Genomic DNA, 19,014 nt, shown 5'->3' with positions numbered 1-19,014 from the left:
CAGGCGCCTTATTCAAAACACGTCCATCTCTCGCGGCTCTTATATACTAAACATTAAGTATTAAGCACTGAGTGCGCTCTTCCTGTTCGCGCTCGGCGGCCTACGTCATAGCCGATAATGGTCTTTTCCCGAATGCTTATACGGTGGTTGCAGGACTGCAACCCGTGTTTGTGAGTACCCATTCTATAAGAATTCGAGCCATTAGGCATCTATAACCATACTGCACTATTGGGCTCCCGGTCTTCCCTCTTTTAACAGAAAAAGGCAACCTCTTCTCGGAAGTGAAGGAAGGACCCTTGACCTGTAATCCTCCTGACATACATTATATATGTGTTTTGTTTTTTTGCATGTGACGTGAGTCATGGCTTATGCAGATTGGAGCGGCTGATACAGTTTAAAGAGAAACTCCAACCAAGAATTGAACTTTATCCCAATCAGTAGCTGATACCCCCTTTTACATGAGAAATAGAATGATTTTCACAAACAGACCATCAGGGGGAGCTGTGTGACTAATTTTGTGCTGAAACCCCTCCCACAAGAGGCTCTGAATACAGCGGTACTCTGGGCAAACTGCCACAATGTAACAATGTTCACAGACAGGAAATGGCTGTTTAAAGCTGTCTGTAACAGCCAGAGCAGCTAGAAACAGCTACATAACTTGCCCACAGTAACAATGTCACCATGTAATACATGTCAGAATGTGAATCTGGGAGAGGAAAGATTTTACAATGAGCAAACACTGACTAAATCATTTATACATAATTATTGTAAAAATGAAGCACTTTTTTTATTAAATTATTTTCACTGGAGTTCCTCTTTAAACCCTTGCTTTAGACTGTCTGTGGATGATCTGAATAAGGGACGTGAGACCTTTCTGTATTATTAGCCTATGACTTTGAGCGCTGACTTTTTATTTCTAATATAAAATAATGCTGTGCATTACGAAGTCACAGCACAAAAGAAATATCAATATGCCATCTGTTAATGACACAGCAAGGAAATTGTGAGCCGGGTGCAAACATAGCAGAAACGCTAGCATTGCGTAAAACGATGCAATTTTGCTAATGGAAGTCTATGGGCCGCAGGAAAAAACGCTGGTTTTGTTGCATAATATTCATAGATGCATCAAAAATGCACATAATAAGAAGTCAATGGGAATGCAATGGTATGTGTTTTCCATGCATTTTCCATGCGTTTTTATATGCGTTTTTCCCCAATAATATTTTTTTCCCTGTATTTCCGCTTCCTGTTGTCTTCCTAGTGATTTGCATAAATGGAAATATAAAAACGCATGGAAAATGCATACAAAACAGATATGAGTTTTGTATATGCAAACCCGCAAACGCATAAAAACACACGCAAAACGCTTGAAAAACGCATCACAAATGCACCAAAAATGCAGTAAAAACGCAGCAAAAACATACACAACATTAACATAAAACATGACATCAAACACAGCCTTTCACGCTATGTTATGTGTGCTCCCAGCCTGATTTAAATAAATTGTTTTCTTTCTGTCAAAGCCCTGTTCAGCTGGATGACTTTGACTCTTACATGGCGGATATGTCAAAGGACTCAGATTACAAGTTTTCTCTTCAGTTTGAGGTGAGACATGTATTTGTAATATACAAACTTTTTTCGCCTTTTTTATCAGGAGTTTGATAATTGAAGGGTTTGCATTATTTTAACTATTTATCAGTGGCGTATTTATTTTAATTATTTATCAGTGGTGTACCTACCACAAGGCTGCAGGAGCTCACAGTCCCGGGTGTAGCCATGGGATGTCACTGTGGTGCTCAGCCATTGTGTTTTTCCACCTGGGACTTTTTTTCATAGTTTGGGCAACAGTTGGGAAAAAAGCAGCAGGCAGTGCATGGGACTGAACTACTTCCTACACTAGATGTAGCACCCCTCCCCTTCCTGTCCTGTGGGAAAATGTGTTTCCTTCCTCTCCACACACAGTCTGCAGTGAGTGAATGTGCAGAGCAGCAGGGTAAGTATAGAGAATGATTGCTGTGCTGCAGCTGGGACAAGCAAGGAGAGGTGGCAAGATGTGTTTAGTTCTTCAGAAGTTGCCTGCCATTAGTAGCCATGTGCTGTAATACCAGAGTGCCTGGACTATTGATTATCTATCCTAGTTAGAGTAGTTAATCAATAATGCAGGGCAGTCTGCTGTTGCAGAAGCCAGTGATACAGGTCAGGTGCTGACAGCCGACTTGTGTAGTGAGCAGAGAAGCAAGCTCCAAGCAAGTTAGATTAGCTTGAATTTAGCTTGAATGCAGGTAATCTCATCTCTTTTCGCATCTCCTTCTTCTCCCCTGTTGTCTTTAGAGATGGCCCGAACCCCCGATTTTCGGTTCGCAAACTTCCGCAAAAAGTTTGGTTCGCGTGAACTTCCGCGAACCGCAATAGACTTCAATGGGGAGGTGAACTTTGAAAACTAGAAACACTTACTGTGTGCTGGCCAGAAAAGTGATGGAAAAGATGTTTCAAGGGGTCTAACACCTGGAGGGGGGCATGGTGAAGTGGGATACATGTCAAAAGTCCCGGGGAAAAATTCTTGATTTGATGCAAAGCAGCGTTTTAAGGGCAGAAATCACAGCGAATGCTAAATTGCAGGCCTAAAGTGCTTTAAACATCTTGCATGTGTATACATCAATCAGGTAGTGTAATTAGTGTATTGCTTCACACTGACAGACCAAACTCACTGTGTAACACACCGCAAACAGCTGTTTTGCGTAGTGACGGCCGTGCTGGACTGGTACGCACTGTGGCGAGAGTGTAGGCCATGCCGGTTTTCAAGCCCATATGGTCGCCGGGCTGTGGTAGCTCAATGATAGAACAACAGTGACTGTCCAGCTAATCCGTACTGGACTACTGCGCACCATGGCGAGATTGCTCTTCCTCACTCAGTGATATCAGGTAATGTCTGACTGCCTTATCAACTTTCGATGGTTCTTTCTCTACCATTGTTAAAGCTTCCATCTATTTTTTTAAATTACATTTTCTGCTTTCTGTTCAGTACCTGCAACGAGAATCTACTATGGAGGGCAAGTCTGCCATTGTGACCACGGGTAATCAGGGTTCGATTCCGGTCCGGAGTGGGAGACTGAGACCCATGCTGTATAAGTAATGTACCTGCCCTGACCGTGCTTTGCAGACCAGGCATCTGTGGTCAGATGGACCCATGACCCAGCGCAAGACGAACCAAATCGAAAGCATTTGCCAAGAATGTGTTATGGAGGGAAAGTGTGCCATTCATTCAACTGTGCGATAAACGTTCTTTGGTACTTTCTGAGTACCATGGTGACCACGGGTAATGGCCGGGGTGGGGGTGGGAGCCTAAGAAACGGCTACCACCACCACCACCACACATCCAAGGAAGGCCGCAGGCACGCTGTGGGCAAAGGAGAAGGAACAGCTACCTCCACACATCCAAGGAAGACAGCAGGCTTGGCAATGCACGTCCCGATGTAGTGACCAAAAATAACAATACAGTTATGGAGGGCAAGTCTGGAGGGCAGACTTGCCCTCCAGAACAGATTATCTTGCTTTTTACGAGAATCAGTTCTGGAGGGCAAGTCTGCCATTGTAACCACGGGTAATGGCCGGGGAATCAGGGTTAGATTCCGGTCCGGAGTTGGAGCCTGAGAAACAGCTACCACCACACATCCAAGGAAGGCAGCAGGCATGGCATGCACGTCCCGAGGTAGTGATGAGGTGGATGCACTCAACACAACAGGTAGGTATATGCAGTGATGAGGTGGGTGCACTGAACACAACAGGTAGGTATGTGCACTGATGAGGTGGATGCACTCAACGCAACAGGTAGGTATATGCAGTGATGAGGTGGGTGCACTGAACACAACAGGTAGGTATATGCAGTGATGAGGTGGGTTCACTGAACACAACAGATAGGTATATGCAGTGATGAGGTGGGTGCACTCAACACAACAGGTAGGTATATGCAGTGATGAGGTGGGTGCACTGAACACAACAGGTAGGTATATGCAGTGATGAGGTGGGTGCACTGAACACAACAGGTAGGTATATGCAGTGATGAGGTGGGTGCACTGAACACAACAGGTAGGTATATGCAGTGATGAGGTGGGTGCACTGAACACAACTGGTAGGTATATGCAGTGATGAGGTGGGTGCACTGAACACAACAGGTAGGTATAGGCAGTGATGAGGTGGATGCACTGAACACAACAGGTAGGTATATGCAGTGATGAGGTGGGTGCACTGAACACAACAGGTAGGTATATGCAGTGATGAGGTGGGTGCACTGAACACAACAGGTAGGTATATGAGTGATGAGGTGTGCGCACTCAACACAACATGTAGGTATATGCAGTGATGGGTATTACAATGTGCAGCTTTCACACACAGACAGGTAGCGGACAGGCCCAGTGACTCTGCGTGCGCTCACGTAGGTAGGTGGGTGCACTGTGAACAACAGGTAGGTAGGTAGGTATATGCAGTAATGGGTATTACAATGTGCAGCTGTCACACACAGACAGGTAGCGAATAGGCCCAGTGACTCTGCGTGCACTCACGTAGGTAGGTGGGTGCACTGTGAACAACAGGTAGGTAGGTAGGTATATGCAGTAATGGGTATTACAATGTGCACCTGTCACACAGAGACAGGTAGCGGACAGGCCCAGTGACTCTGCTGGCGCTCACGTAGGTAGGTGGGTGCACTGTGAACAACAGGTAGGTAGGTATATGCAGTGATGAGTATTACAATGTGCACCTGTCACACACAGAGGTAGTCACTGAATGTGCTGGGCCTGGCAGTGGCACACACAGTATGAATTATCAAGGCTGTCTATGCAACACAAGTGTCAGTGGGACAAGCACACACAAAAAAAAAAAATAGATCACAAGAACAAGATTGGCTCTCAAAAGAGCTGTTGTGGGGTGCAATTTTAGCAATAACAATCATCAAGGAGCAAGCTAAGAAGCCTACAAGAGCCTAACTAATCTTTCCCTATGAGAGAGTCTGCTGCAGCTTTCCCTACTTTAATTAATGCAGGCACACGAGTGAGTAAGATGGCCGGCGCTACCTGCCTTTTATAAGGCTGGGAGTGGCTCCAGGAGGGAGGGCTACAATGTGCCTGCTGACTGTGAAGTAGAGGGTCAGAGTTGACCCTAATGGTGCACTATGGGGGCGAACCGAACTTCCGGGAAAGTTTGCGGTTCTCCGTGATCGCGAACCACGGAAGTTTGCCTGGAACCGCTCGCCGGCGAACCGTTCGGGCCATCTCTAGTTGTCTTCCCCATGACCCTTTGCTTTTTTCAGATTTTAGTGTCTTCTTTTTAGGATGAGTCCTTCCTGCCATTTCTCCTCTCCTACCAGGCTCTCTGTCTTGTGCCACTACCTCTTTATCCCCCCTCCTCCTATGCATTCCCCTCTTTTGTATGTCCCCCTTTCCTGACTGTCTTCAAAGGAGCTCAAAATCTAATCGTACTATAGTCATAGTCTAATGCCCTACCATAATATTATTGTGTATTTATTTAGCACTGACATCCTCTGCAGCACTGTATAGAGTACAGAGTTTCATAATGGTCAGCTCCGTCCACAGCAGCAACATGCTTGGCACCCTACCCGTCAACCGTCCCATCAAAAAAAATGGTGGTTTTGTGGGGTGGGGGAGGGTTGTCTGTAAATAATCAGCACTAGGTGTCAAATTCCCTAGGTACACCACTGTTATTTATACACATATGAAAATGGGACTGACAAGACAAGGCAAAGTGAGAAGTAATAGTAGTGTGATGTATAAAATGTGATTGTGCAGTAAGCCTGTAATGTCTTATGAACTCATTCGTATTTCAATAGTACACTGTAGCTGCTCACATTTGATTTAGTATTGATATGAAGTAGACGCACAATTAAAATTGCCCAAAATTAAACTAGTGTCCCCTATTTTGCCAAAATGGTTGAACACTGCTAATTTAAAAAAGGAAAGGTATTGTGCAATACCCAGTTATGTAACAGAGAAGCAAAACCATTCGAATTTTTGTCAAGGAGCAGGTGACTTGTATATTCACTGAATATAGTGGTAACCTCTTGCTCCTGTGAAGCTAAATACCCTGAAATAATGTATGCTTTTTGAAGACAAAACAGTACTTGGCATAGGTTTTTTTTTCCCACTTAAAGAATAAAGGTCCGTACACACGCCAGACTGCAGGCAACGACGGGTCCGTCGTCACCTCCCGCTGGGTGGGTGTTCCAGCGACAGTCCGGCGTGTGCACCGTCTGTCTGCAGACTGATACGGCTGTCTCTGAGCGATCCCCCCGGCGGATCGCTCCGAAACAGCCGTATCAGTCCGCCGACAGACTGTACACACGCCGGACTGTCTGCTGAAAACCCGCCCAGCGGGAGGTGACGACAGACCCGTCGTTGCCTGCAGTCCGGCGTGTGTACGGACCTTATCTGTGATTTTAGGTCTCTATAGCTTGAATGGAGGAAGTGTTGAATCCAGATGATACCATTTATTGAATAACATTAAACAATGCAGACTGACATTTGACCCTTTAAATATACACTGCTCAAAAATATAAAGGGAACACTGTGAAATCAAACTGTCCACTTAGTCAGCAACACTGATTGACAATCAGTTTCACAAGTTGTGCAAATGGAATAGACAGCAGGTGGAAATTATCGGCAATTAGCAAGACATCCCATATATTTATAATATATATATATATATATATATATATATATATATATATATATATATATATATATATATTAAATTTATTACAATAGGATATCAAAATGTCTCCCTGGTGGGATGTCTACTAAGGATGTGAATTGACCGAAGACAACCTCGGATCGAAGCATAGTAATTACCACAGCACCTAGGAGCACCAATATGTATTGCATAATCTGTTTACATTTGTCTACTGGTTAATTTTGTCTTTCTGAATGTTTTTTTAAGTTGCATAAAGCTCTAGAAATGTCCTTGGAGTGCAGCTGTCAGTACTAGCTGGTAAATAAGGTGTTTGTTCATGGAAAAAAACATGTGTACTATACACATTTTTCAGTATTTTTCCTTCTGTGTCCACTATATTGCCACAACTGTTCACTTGCATTCACTTTTCTTTTATTTCCAGGAGCTGAAATTGATTGGTCTGGACATACCACACTGCGCTGCAGACCTTTCACCCAACCGCTGCAAGAATCGCTACACAAACATATTACCTTGTAAGTAACCATATACTAATCATTTATTTAGCACTTCAGAGATTTCTGTTTGAAGATGATTCTGTAGACATTTGTGACCAGATGATGGTGCTGGGATATCAGCATATCAGGAGTTATTCTATTAAAGCACACCTGAAGTGAGAGGCATATGGAGGCAAACATATTTGTTTTTCTCTATAGACAATCTTCCTTATAATCGATGCTTCTTAGACAAACAATCTTCCTAAATCTTGCAATCACCCTCACCACACCTCAAAAACTGATCACACTCACCAGGTTCTATGATTATACCAAATGATCATATGCGCTTGTGTAAATCCTATGCGTGTCTGGTCTCTAGGGGGCTCCATTGCCGTTAAACTTGACTCTGACTGTAAGTTCTCCCTCCACTCGCTTGTCCGTCAGATGTCCCCTTGAAGAAGTCAAACGATGAAACCGGTCGGGGATTGGTGATCAGAGAGGTGCTAGGTGATGGACGAGCAGAGGGAGAGCCGACATCCGGAGCCACGTGGAGTGGTAAACACTGTAGCAGTTTTGCCCGCAGTTACTCTTACAACACCTGCGCTAAGCTGTATGCCTATAAAGGACATATAAAGGTACACCCCTGCTACCACTGGACCTCCTCCTTGCATCCAGGCTGAGGACAGGGGCAAATAGGATCACGCAAGATTCCCTGCACCTGTGCGGTCGCTTCTTCAACCGCATGCGCTCCGACCACCGGTACAGAGCTATTTCCACCAAAACCTCCAGACACAGGAACTCCTTTTTCCCCCAAGCAGTGCGCCTTTTGAACTCGAGCCCTGCACACAGCAAAGCTAAATAGCAAGACTGTCACACAGGCCCAGGCCTGGGGCGGTTCTTCACTCCATGCGTTTTTTGCACTAGCAGCTACGCACCTACCCTATGTCTGTCTTCACTGCACGTGTACTTGCACTACAAATGTTTTCAATGCCTATGTCTGTTCTTCAATGCTTTCTGTATTGCACTACTATGTTTTATTGTTGTTCTGGCACTATGCCCTATACCGATGTGTACCACAAACAATTCCGGGTGTGGCAACTGCTGCACTTGGCGAATAAATTTGATTCTGATTCTGACATACGTTGCAAAGTGTCTTAGAAGTGCCCATTATAAGGAAGGTTTTTTTTGTGCATTTGGACTTTGTGTTAGCACAACAGAAAATTGGCAGCCAGTGTGGAACTCAGATCTTTTGTGGAACTATATATGCACGCTGACTTTGTTATTTTTCTTTTTTTTATAGAAAATACCAGTTTCCTGGCAGTCCTGCTGATCTTTCTAGCATCAGTAATGTCTGAATTACACACCTGAAACAATGAAATCCAGTCAGAGTTCAGTCAGAATCACATGATCTGCATGCTTGTTTAGAGTCTATGGTTAAAGCTGTCAGAGGTAGAGGATCAGCAGGACCGCCAGCCAATTGCATTGTTTAGAAGGAAATAACTGTTGTCTAAAAGAAAATAAATGTTAGCCTCCATATACCTCTCACTTCAGGTGTCCTTTAACCTCCTTGCCGGTTATCCCGAACTCAGTTCGGGGTAACCTGCGCAGGAGGATTGCTCAGGCCCCGCTGGGCCGATTTGCATAATTTTTTTTTTGTTACAAGCAGCTAGCACTTTGCTAGCTGCTTGTAACTTCCGATCGCCGCCGATCCGCCGCGCCGAGCCGCTCCCCCCCGCCCCAGACCCCTGCGCTGCCTGGCCAATCAGTGCCAGGCAGCGTTGAGGGGCGGATCGGGATTCCCTATGACGTCCCGACGTCCATGACGTCGGTGACGTCATCCCGCCCCGTCGCCATGGTGACCGGGGAAGCCCTGCAGGAAATCCCGTTCTCAACGGGATTTCCTGCATACTCTGATCGCCGAAGGCGATCGGAGTGGGTGGGGGGATGCCGCCGCTCAGCGGCTATCATGTAGCGAGCCCTCGGCTCGCTACATGATTTAAAAAAAAAAAAAAAACCAAAAAAAACCTCCAGCGCTGCCTCCTTGCCGGAGGAATTGAACCGGCAAGGAGGTTAAACACATTTTAGCCATGTTCCAGTGTCTTTGTTGCAGGTTTTGTGAATCCTCTCTAACATCATATTTGTTTACTTTGTAAAAGACTTTGGTGGACATTGTAGATGGATTTCTGGAAACTTAAAGAGAACCAGAGCTAAAGTAATGAAAAGATTCTATACATACCTAGGGCTTCCTCCAGCCCCATACGCGCTGATCGATCCCACGCTGCCATCCACCGCTGCCCGCATCTACGAGAACCGGCTCCTTGCTCTTCCGTCAGTCGGAGCCAGTCTAGCGTAGCCGAAGTGCGCTCTTTGCGTATCTCTGCAGCAGCCGCTGGAGAGATATGTAGAGGGCGCACTTCTCCAGCGTAGCCCGGCTCCAATGACGTCAGTGATGGGAGCCGGTTCTCGTAGATGCGGGCAGCAGTGGATGGCGGCGTGGGATCGATCAGCGCGTATGGGGCTGGAGGAAGCCCCAGGTATGTATAGAATCGTTTTCTGTACTTTAGCTCTGGTTTCCTTTAAAGCAAACCTGAATTGAAAGTAGGCTGATGAGGGTAACAGTAAATTCGGGCGCCTGAGGCTAGTGGACAAATCGGGCGCCGCCATTCACTCCTATAATAAATATCGTTTAATGGGCGCCCGATAGGAAAAAAGGGCGCCGGAGAAAAATAACGTTTTAAAAGCGGCGCCCGGAGACTTAATGTTTTATTACTGCTTCTCGTGATTACACATTATTTAATGATTTATACATTTTTAAATATTATTTTTAAACGAAAAACAGTACAATATTTTTTTTCAAACATTATTTTTAAACGAAAAACAGTACATTTTTTTTTACATTATTTTTAAACGAAAAAACCAACAGGGGGGTCTTAGGTTTAGGCACCAACAGGGGGGTCTTAGGTTTAGGCACCAACAGGGGGGTCTTAGGTTTAGGCACCAACAGGGGGGGTCTTAGGTTTAGGCACCAAAAGGGGGGTCTTAGGTTTAGGCACCAACAGGGGGTCTTAGGTTTAGGCACCAACAGGGGGGTCTTAGGTTTAGGCACCAACAGGGGGGTCTTAGGTTTAGGCACCAACAGGGGGGTCTTAGGTTTAGGCACTAACAGGGGGGTCTTAGGTTTAGGCACCAACAGGGGGGTCTTAGGTTTAGGCACTAACAGGGGGGTCTAGGGGTTAGGGGTAGGTACAGGGAGGGTTACTTAGGCACCAACAGGGGGGGTCTTAGGTTTAGGCATCAACAGGGGGGTCTAGGGGTTAGGGGTAGGTACAGGGAGGGTTACTTAGTAATTTTTTTTTTTAAACGTTATTATACGTTTCAGTATTTAAACGAAAGATTAACGTTTTTTACAATTGCCGATTTAATGCACATTATTTAATGATTTATAACTTTAAAAAACATTAATTTTAAACGAAATACAGTACAATACATTTTTAAACGTTATCCATGCTTATCGTTAAAAACCCGGCGCCCTTTTTTCCCAGCGCCCCTTTTTAACGTACGCGCTGATGAGTACTAATCCTAAATAAGACTTTCCTGGAATCCTGTAGTCTGATTTTTTTTTTGTGTGTGTGTGCTTAAAAAAAATAAACATGTTTCAAGTTATGATTGTCTCAGGTGAACAACAACTGTTTTATAATGTTTAGGTACAAAAAGACAGTCCATGCACCATTCCTATTATTGCTTTTATTCTTGCATTTGCCACATTACAAGTGAAACCTGTCCACAGTGGCCTCAATTCACTAAGATCATGCTGGAGATAATAAGGCAAGAGTAAACTTGCCACCGCACAGTGGGCAATATGCAATTCACTTTTTCACCTGAGTTTTCTCCGAGGTGATACTTTAACAACTTGTAAATAAAATGCCTTTTACACAACCAGCAAGCAAGCAAATGCTCGCTTGATTTTTGATAGTACTTTTTCACCTACTTTGTGGTACTTTTTCCATTGCAAAGTGCTAAAAAGTTAATTTAAATTGAAGATAAAGAATTATCTTTTAGGAGAAAACTCAGAAGAAAAAATGAATTGCATATGGCTCCTTGTGTCCATTAACAGACAGAAGAGAGAATATAGAAGATAAACAACAATTAAAAAGTGAATTGCATATGGGCCAGTGAGTTATCTTATCTCTTCATTCCTTAAGTTAGCTGCTCTGTAGTTAAGTTACCTCCTCTGTAGTTATTTTCACAAGCAGTCAATTAACAGCATGTCTTTAACTTTAGAATTCTGGATTTATTTTAAGGATTGAAGAGTTAACTTAACTACAGAAGAGTTAACTTTAGGTTTGCCTGAGGTAAAATGTTTCCTGAATACTACATGCCTTATCACCATGGTCATAACTCTAGAAACATTATTAAAGACAGGAGATAAGCATAGTGAATTGAGGCCATAGTCTTCTTTTGTGTACCTAATGTTGTATAATGTTTTACAGCACTGATTTAAAATATTTTCCTTTTTTATCGGTTCCCTGAACTCACAAGTGTTTTTCTGTCAAGCATGAGTTGTATGGCCAGTACAGTTTGGTACAGTCTGACTCAAGTATGATTGGAGAGAAAGTGTCAATTACAGCCTTAGCTTTTTGGCCTTCCAGCAAGAAAGAAAGGGAATATAGCCTAGTTCTGTGTAGGTTTGGGACTATACATGTGACGTTTATCATATCATGTCACATGTCAGTTCAAATACCCTTTATATTGCAGAATCTATGATCGTACTAGGAATTGGTGTGCCACTTAGCTAAAGGAGTGTAGGACCTTTCAATGGTGGATGTGAGACCCTCATAGGAGGAAGTGTATCACTCAGAAGCATGAATACGGGGCCCTTCTAACAGGAGATGTGTAACAGAAATGTGGGGGTGATATAGTCCCCTTTCTAGGAGAAGATGATGTATCAACATCAGGAACTGGAGCCTTCCTTTGAGTGATATGTTATTTATGTCAGGCATGTGGACTCCTCCTAACAAGAGATGGGTTGCTTAGTATTAGAACTGTGGGGCCCTCCTAAGTGGAGGTTTGCCATTTTGCAGTGGCACGGCAGGACCTTCTAAGGAGGAGATGTGCCACTTAGTATCAGGAATGTGGGATTATCTAGAGAGAGTGTGCTAGTTAGTAGAACAAAATGTAGGGTCATCCTTGGAAAAAAGGCATCTTTATGGGGGAGTGTGTCATGGAGTAGTTGAAGTGTGAGGCCCTCCTTAGGGGATGTGTATCACTTAATCATAGGAGGGTGAACTCTCTGAGGGAGAGGTATATTTCTAGCTGGATTGTGGGCCCCACATAGGATGGAGTGTACCACATAGTAACTGAAGTGTGGTGCCATACTAGGAGGAGTGTATTGATTATCAGCAAAATATGTGGAGCCCTCCTGGGAGGAAGTTTATCACCTAGTGGGGAATGACTATGACAAAATTTCTTCCATTATAGCACAAAAGTGGGATTCTCCTGTGAGGAGCTGTGATACTTGGAACTTTGAGGCCCTGAGTCATTTAGTAGAAGGAATGTGGGCCCTTAGCAGTGAGAGAGAGACAGCAAAAGTGTGTAGCTTTTCCTGGAGGAAAGTTGTCACCTAGTAGCAGAAGTGTGGGCACCTCCTAGGAGGAAGTGTGTCACCTAGCAGGAATATTCCACCCCCCTATGGTGTTATTGTGCTACATAGTAGTAAGATTGTGGTGTCCTCCAAAGAGAAGATGTGTCAGTATCAGGAAATGCAAGACCCTATTAGGAGAAACAATGTGATTTAGAAGCCAGAATGTAGAACCCCCATAGAAGAAGGTATGTTGTTGCTGAGTTACAGGATATGTTAATTCCAAGAAAGATACATTAAGCCCTCCAAGGAGGAAGTTTACTACTTATTGCAGGACCCTAAGTATTTCCTAAGTTATAAGGCAGGAAGAACAATTTAGGCTTGTAATAAAGAGTGCAGAACTAACTTTCTTTCTTTATCTCAGATGACTTTAGCCGAGTGAAGCTGGTCTCCACAGATGAGGAGGATGGAGCAGATTACATTAATGCAAATTATATTCCTGTAAGTTAGCTAAAGTCGGCCTTTCAGTTTAACATTAATTTCCTTTTTATATGCTATGAAAAAGCGTATCGACTTTTCCAGAACTGAACCAAAGTGAGAGTGAGTGAGTGTGTGTCTTTGTATTTACATGTGTGTACCCAGCATTGTACATTATGTCTATTTTGTATGAACAGTTGGTGTCAGAATTGAAGCTAAGTACACACATACAAAAATTGTTGGCTGTCAGGGATTGGGAAACAATCCTCAGGTGACAATTCGGGGAACAATGCTGCACAGACACATTCCTAGCCTTAAAGTAAACCTGAGATCAGCAAAGTAAAAGATGTTATACTTACCCTCCCAAGTGCCTCTGTTTAGGTGGTATTGGTTCTGGGAACTGGCTCAACCGCATGCGCAGAAGAGCCGACTGGCGCCACTGAGCCAGGATACCGGGACCAATACTATGAGAAAGAAGGAACTCGGGAGGATGTCAAGGTGCTCATGGGGCTGGAGGAAGCCCCGTGTACATATAAAATCTTATAGTGTGCCCATGAAGGGGGCTATAGGGCCGGCAATCAGCACACAATGGAGCGGCTTCGATTGGTTGGGGGGGGGGGTTTGAAAATAACATTGAAATTGGTCATGTTCGGGTATCCGAAATCGTTAAGGATCCAGTAAGAGGGATCCTTAACAACCTACGATGCCTGAGCAAGATGGATCGGTGGTCAATGTACACACAGAACAATTGTCGGCTGAAGTGGTCATTATTGGCCATTTCGGCAAACAATTATTGCAAGTGTGTACATACCTTGAAAAGTTTAGGCAGTGAATTTAAATTGTCAGGGTTAACAGCTTTAGAATGTGACTGATTATTTTGTACACAAACTTATTTCTGTGAGAATTAATGCTGTACATTATATGTGTCTCTCTGCAGGGATACGCCTCTGTGCAGGAATACATAGCCACACAAGGACCACTGCCTGATACTCGCAATGACTTCTGGAAGATGATTCTGCAGCAGAAGTCGCAGGTCATTGTGATGCTGACCCAGTGCAATGAGAAGAGACGGGTAAGTGAGGGTGACCTTACGTAACCATTGCAAAAGTGCAAGTCGCTTTGTCGCTTTGTCACTGTATCACCTTACCGCATTAACCTAGTCCTAGTAAAGGGAAACCTGTTTTCAATCCGTTTTCGTAAAATGTTTTATCAGTGTTTGCACGAGGTCATCCATCTTGCAGCTGTGAATGCCGCAATGCCACAGTTCAAAGTGCCCACAATGTCCAGTGTGACCCCGGCCACTGGTGCATGTTGGGAGATGTAGTGAATATCATTAATTAGTCAAGACATTATTTACTACATTTCCCAAAATGCACTAGCAGTCAGGAACACTGCATCTTCCAGCATGCACCAGCAGCTGGGGATGCCTCATCTCCCAGCATGTACTAGCAACCGGGGATCAGAATCAGCTTTATTCGCCAAGTGCGACAGGTGCCGCACCCAGAATTATTTGTGGACACATGGCAGACATGGCTGACAGCATCAGTAGTAGCTACATAGGAATGCAACAGTATAACAGCAACAATATAGGAATACAACAGTTAACAGCGACAATATAACAACAACATTGATAGTAACAATAACAAAAGCATAGTGTGGCTGAACAGCCCCATTGTGCAAGAGTAGCGTGATACGATTGTAACACGTGGAACAGTGTGGACTACAGGCATGCACGCATGCTCTCATTCGTTGAGTAGGAGAACTGCCTGGGGGAAGAAGGTGTTTCTGTGCCTGGTGGTTTTGGTGGGGATGGTCCTGTAGCGGCGGCCTGAGGGCAGGGAGTCGAAGAAGCCACTGCCAGGGTGGGATTGGTCGTCAGTAATCCTGTTGGCCCCGGACCTCATTCTGGATGTGTGGAGGAGGTCCAGGGGAGGCAGAGGTGACCCGATGATCTTCTCAGCGGTGCTGATTACCCTCTGAAGTTTGTGCTTGTCCTTTGTATTAGCCCCCGAGTACCAGACAATGATGGAGGAGCAGAGGACAGACTCAATGGTGGCCGTGTAGAAGCTAGTCATTAGCTCCCGCAGCATTCCAAACGTCCTCAGCTGCCTTAGGAAGAACAGTCTCTGCTGGGATTTTTTTTTTGAGTTACGGAGGTGTTCACATCCCACCTTAAGTTCTCAGTGATGGTGGTGCCAAGGAACCGTGCGCTGTGTACTCTGGAGACCTCAGTGCCATCAATGTAGACTGGATGGGGAGATGGGGCATTCCTTCTGAAGTCCACAATCAGTTCCACAGTTTTTGCTGTGTTTAGTACCAGTCTGTTGTCCGTGCACCACCTGAGGATCCGCTCAATCTCGCAATGAGACCTAGGATGGTGGTATCATCCGCAAACTTGATGACCTTGACAGAGTCAGCGGATGATGTACAGCTGTTTGTGTACAGGGAAAAAAGAATTGGGAACAGCACACACCCTTGCGGGGCCTCCGTGTTGGTAGTTCTGACTCCAGAGGAGCAGCCGCCGATTCTCACTAGTTGTGTCCTGTTGGTGAGGAAGTCCTTGATCCAGGTGCAGAGAGAGAGGTCCACACCGAGTCGTGCCAGGTTGTCATGCAAAATGTTCGGACAGATGGTGTTAAAAGCGGAACTGAAGTCCAGGAGCAGGATTCTGGCATAGGTGTTGGATTTGTCCAGATGAGCCATGATGTGTGCTAGACTGATATTAATGGCATCCTCCATGGACCGGTTGGCCATGTAAGCGAATTGCAGGGGGTCCATTAAGGTGGCTGTGTGTCCCTTCAGGTAGGTGAGAACCAGTCTTTCAAAGGTCTTTATGATGATTGGAGTTAGAGCAACAGGTCTGTAGTTATTCAGATCAGTGGCTCCTGGTTTCTTGGGGACTGGGATGATGTCTGATTTTTTGAAGCAGGAGGGAACCTTGCCTAGCGTCAGGGATTTGCTGAAGATGGAGGTGAGGATTGGGGCTAGCTGGCTTGCACATGTCTTCAGGCAAGTTGGAGATATGCCGTCCGGGCCTGAAGCTTTCCTGGTGTTGAGCTTCCGGAGGTGTCGTAAGACATCGGCCTCCTGGGCTATCCTCAGTGCCAGAGGGACACTAGCAGCGTTGGGAGATGAAGTGGGAGGAGACTCCCTTGGAGAAGAGGTGAGTGCTAGGTCCACAGGAAGGGTGGGTTGTTTCTCAAACCTGCAATAGAATTTGTTGAGCTCTTCAGCTAACGCAACGCTAGGAAGTATGTGTTGAGGAGGGGGCTTGAAGTTAGTGGCTGCTCTGAGGCCTTTCCAGACGTCCCGTGAGTTGTTGGACCCGTGAGTTGTTGGACTGAAGGTTCAGACTCAGCTTGTTAGAGTAGTCTCTCTTTGCCACCTTCAGCTCACGGTTTAAGGTGTTCCTGGCCACCCTGAACTCCTCTGGGGATCCGGATTTGTGTGCTTCCTCCTTGATTCTTCGGAGTCTCCGCAGCTTGCACCAGGGTTTATCGTTTATTTTGACGGTCTTCGTTGGGATGCATGTCTCCTGGACATTGTCGGCACTTTGAACAGCAGCATTCTGGCATTGACAAATGTATGTAACTTTGATATGAAATAATTATACTACTACAATAAGAGCACCAGATGCTTAGAAGAGACTTCAAAAGAAGAAACCAGAAGTTTTAAATCAGGATGATACTATTTATTGGCAAACTAAAAATGAATAAAAATAAGCAAGCTTTTGGCCTTGCAGCCTTCGTCTGGCTTATATCCTGTTAGTTTGCAAGCTGGTGGTACAGACAGCTTTATACATGCAACATCAAAAGGGAAAACAGATATTTTTTTCAAGCATAAATACATGTCATTAAGATGCCTTAATTCAAACAGACCATCTCAATTGGGTTAGAGGTTGTTAGGTAAGATAAGGATCCTTGTTTACTCGATGCTCACAGACCTGGGATTAGGATTGACCCAGAGGTATCGTAAATTCTTAGTTCACAAGTTCAGCTAGAATGGCTGAGAAAGTTCAAATATCATCAGCCCCATACCAATATAAAAAGTTGTTGTCCTTATTCAAACCGTTCTGCACAGCTTTGAACAAATTTATAAATTTTGTTTCTGCTATTAATCGATCATTTGACGTTTTGAAGTCACCCTTCAGGGCAGTGACACGAAGATCATCCATGCTGTGTCCGTTGGACCGAAAGTGTGTAGCAACTGGGAGTCCAGATTTGGTATCATTAATAGTGTGCCTGTGTTCATTCATACGTTTGCGCAGAGTTTGTCCAGTTTCTCCCACGTACATAACATTGGGACATTTAGCACACATGATCAGATATACCAGATTGGTGGAACCACAGGAAAATGTACCTTGTGCTCTGTACTCCTGTTGTGAACCTGGTATCGTTACCCTGTCAGTGGAGTAAATGTGTCTGCAGGTCCCACATTTTTTTTGTCGGCAGGGTGATGTTTTGTTGAGGCCTATTCAAAGAACTCCTGACAATCATCTGTTTTAGATTGTGTGGTTGCCGATATGACAAGAGTGGAGGTTTAGGGAATATCGTTCTCAGTCTGTGATCCTTGTGTAAAATGGGATGAAGTTCCTTAGCAATCCTCCTTAAGATTTCTAGGTGTGGGTTGTAGGTGACAACCAAATGGACACGTTCCTCTTTCTGGTTTTGCTTATATTTCAGGAGTTCAGTCCTGGGGATGTTGCTGGCTTTCCTGATTTGGGCCTCAGCCACAGGAGGACTGTAACCTTGTTTTATGAAAGTGTTCTTAAGGCGATCCAGGTGCTTGTCTCTGTCCATCCTGTCAGAGCAAATTCGGTTGTACCTTATAGCTTGGCTGTAAATTATACAGTTCTTAATGTGCTTGGGATGAAAACTGTCATATCTTAGGTATGTGGGACGGTCTGTAGGTTTGCGATACACAGAGGTTTGTATGTTGTTACCCCTGATGTATATGGTGGTGTCCAGAAAGTTAATCTCTGTGTGAGAGTAGGTAAGTTTCAATTTGATTGTAGGATGGAAGGCATTGAAGTGATGTCTTAATGACATGTATTTATGCTTGAAAAAAATATCTGTTTTCCCTTTTGATGTTGCATGTATAAAGCTGTCTGTACCACCAGCTTGCAAACTAACAGGATATAAGCCAGACGAAGGCTGCAAGGCCGAAAGCTTGCTTATTTTTATTCATTTTTAGTTAGCCAATAAATGGTATCATCCTGATTTAAAACTTCTTGCTTTTACTGATGGCTAACACGGTACAATACCCTACTGCTACTACAAAAGAAGAAAGTAACAGACAATTTGTTCAGCTTTCTGACACTACAGTATCAGATTTCAGACAGCTGGAGAACAAAAAATAACATTTGCGCTTACAAGTAAGCTAAGAAGAATTATCTATAGAATGTTCCCCTTCCCATGTTTGTTACTAATGTGGCCAGTGTGCCTCAGCATATTCATCACTTGAGTATATAAGTAAATGTTCACAGCGCTATTTGAAAAATTAAACACTTTTATTAGTGAAATTAAAATGTTGCGTTGACCCTAGGCTAATGAAAAGCACCTTCCCCCTTAAACATTCCTGTCCTACAAAAACACTCATACAGTTTCACTGCAGTGAGCATTCATACAAAAATTGTAAAAAAAAAGGGGATCCCAGTAAAAGTTCAAGGCTGATAATGGATTCAATATGTGCGTTTGCAGGGCTTTCCTTTCAGAGTAAATCAATTCCACAATGTAATAAAAAACCTCCGTTTGGGGTCAAGTCCATGCATATGGTTAAAATTGC

At 44.3% G+C, this 19,014-nt stretch overlaps 1 protein-coding gene across 4 annotated transcripts in view; it reads left to right on the top strand.

Moving 5' to 3' along the window:
• PTPRO (protein tyrosine phosphatase receptor type O) overlaps positions 1 to 19,014 on the top strand; it is a 203,120-nt gene that overhangs the window by 150,759 nt on the left and 33,347 nt on the right. For all 4 annotated transcript variants that reach the window (XM_068277393.1, XM_068277392.1, XM_068277391.1 and 1 more), the window contains 4 exons: positions 1,524 to 1,605; positions 7,124 to 7,214; positions 13,178 to 13,254; positions 14,168 to 14,302. In XM_068277393.1, the coding sequence (XP_068133494.1) occupies positions 1,524 to 1,605; positions 7,124 to 7,214; positions 13,178 to 13,254; positions 14,168 to 14,302 (385 nt within the window). The remainder of the gene's footprint in view (positions 1 to 1,523; positions 1,606 to 7,123; positions 7,215 to 13,177; positions 13,255 to 14,167; positions 14,303 to 19,014) is intronic.

Source organism: Hyperolius riggenbachi, chromosome 3 (assembly GCF_040937935.1).
Source record: "Hyperolius riggenbachi isolate aHypRig1 chromosome 3, aHypRig1.pri, whole genome shotgun sequence".
Lineage (NCBI taxonomy): Eukaryota > Metazoa > Chordata > Amphibia > Anura > Hyperoliidae > Hyperolius > Hyperolius riggenbachi.
Note: the sequence above shows the minus strand (reverse complement) of the source record. Positions and strands in the feature narration are given on the sequence as shown.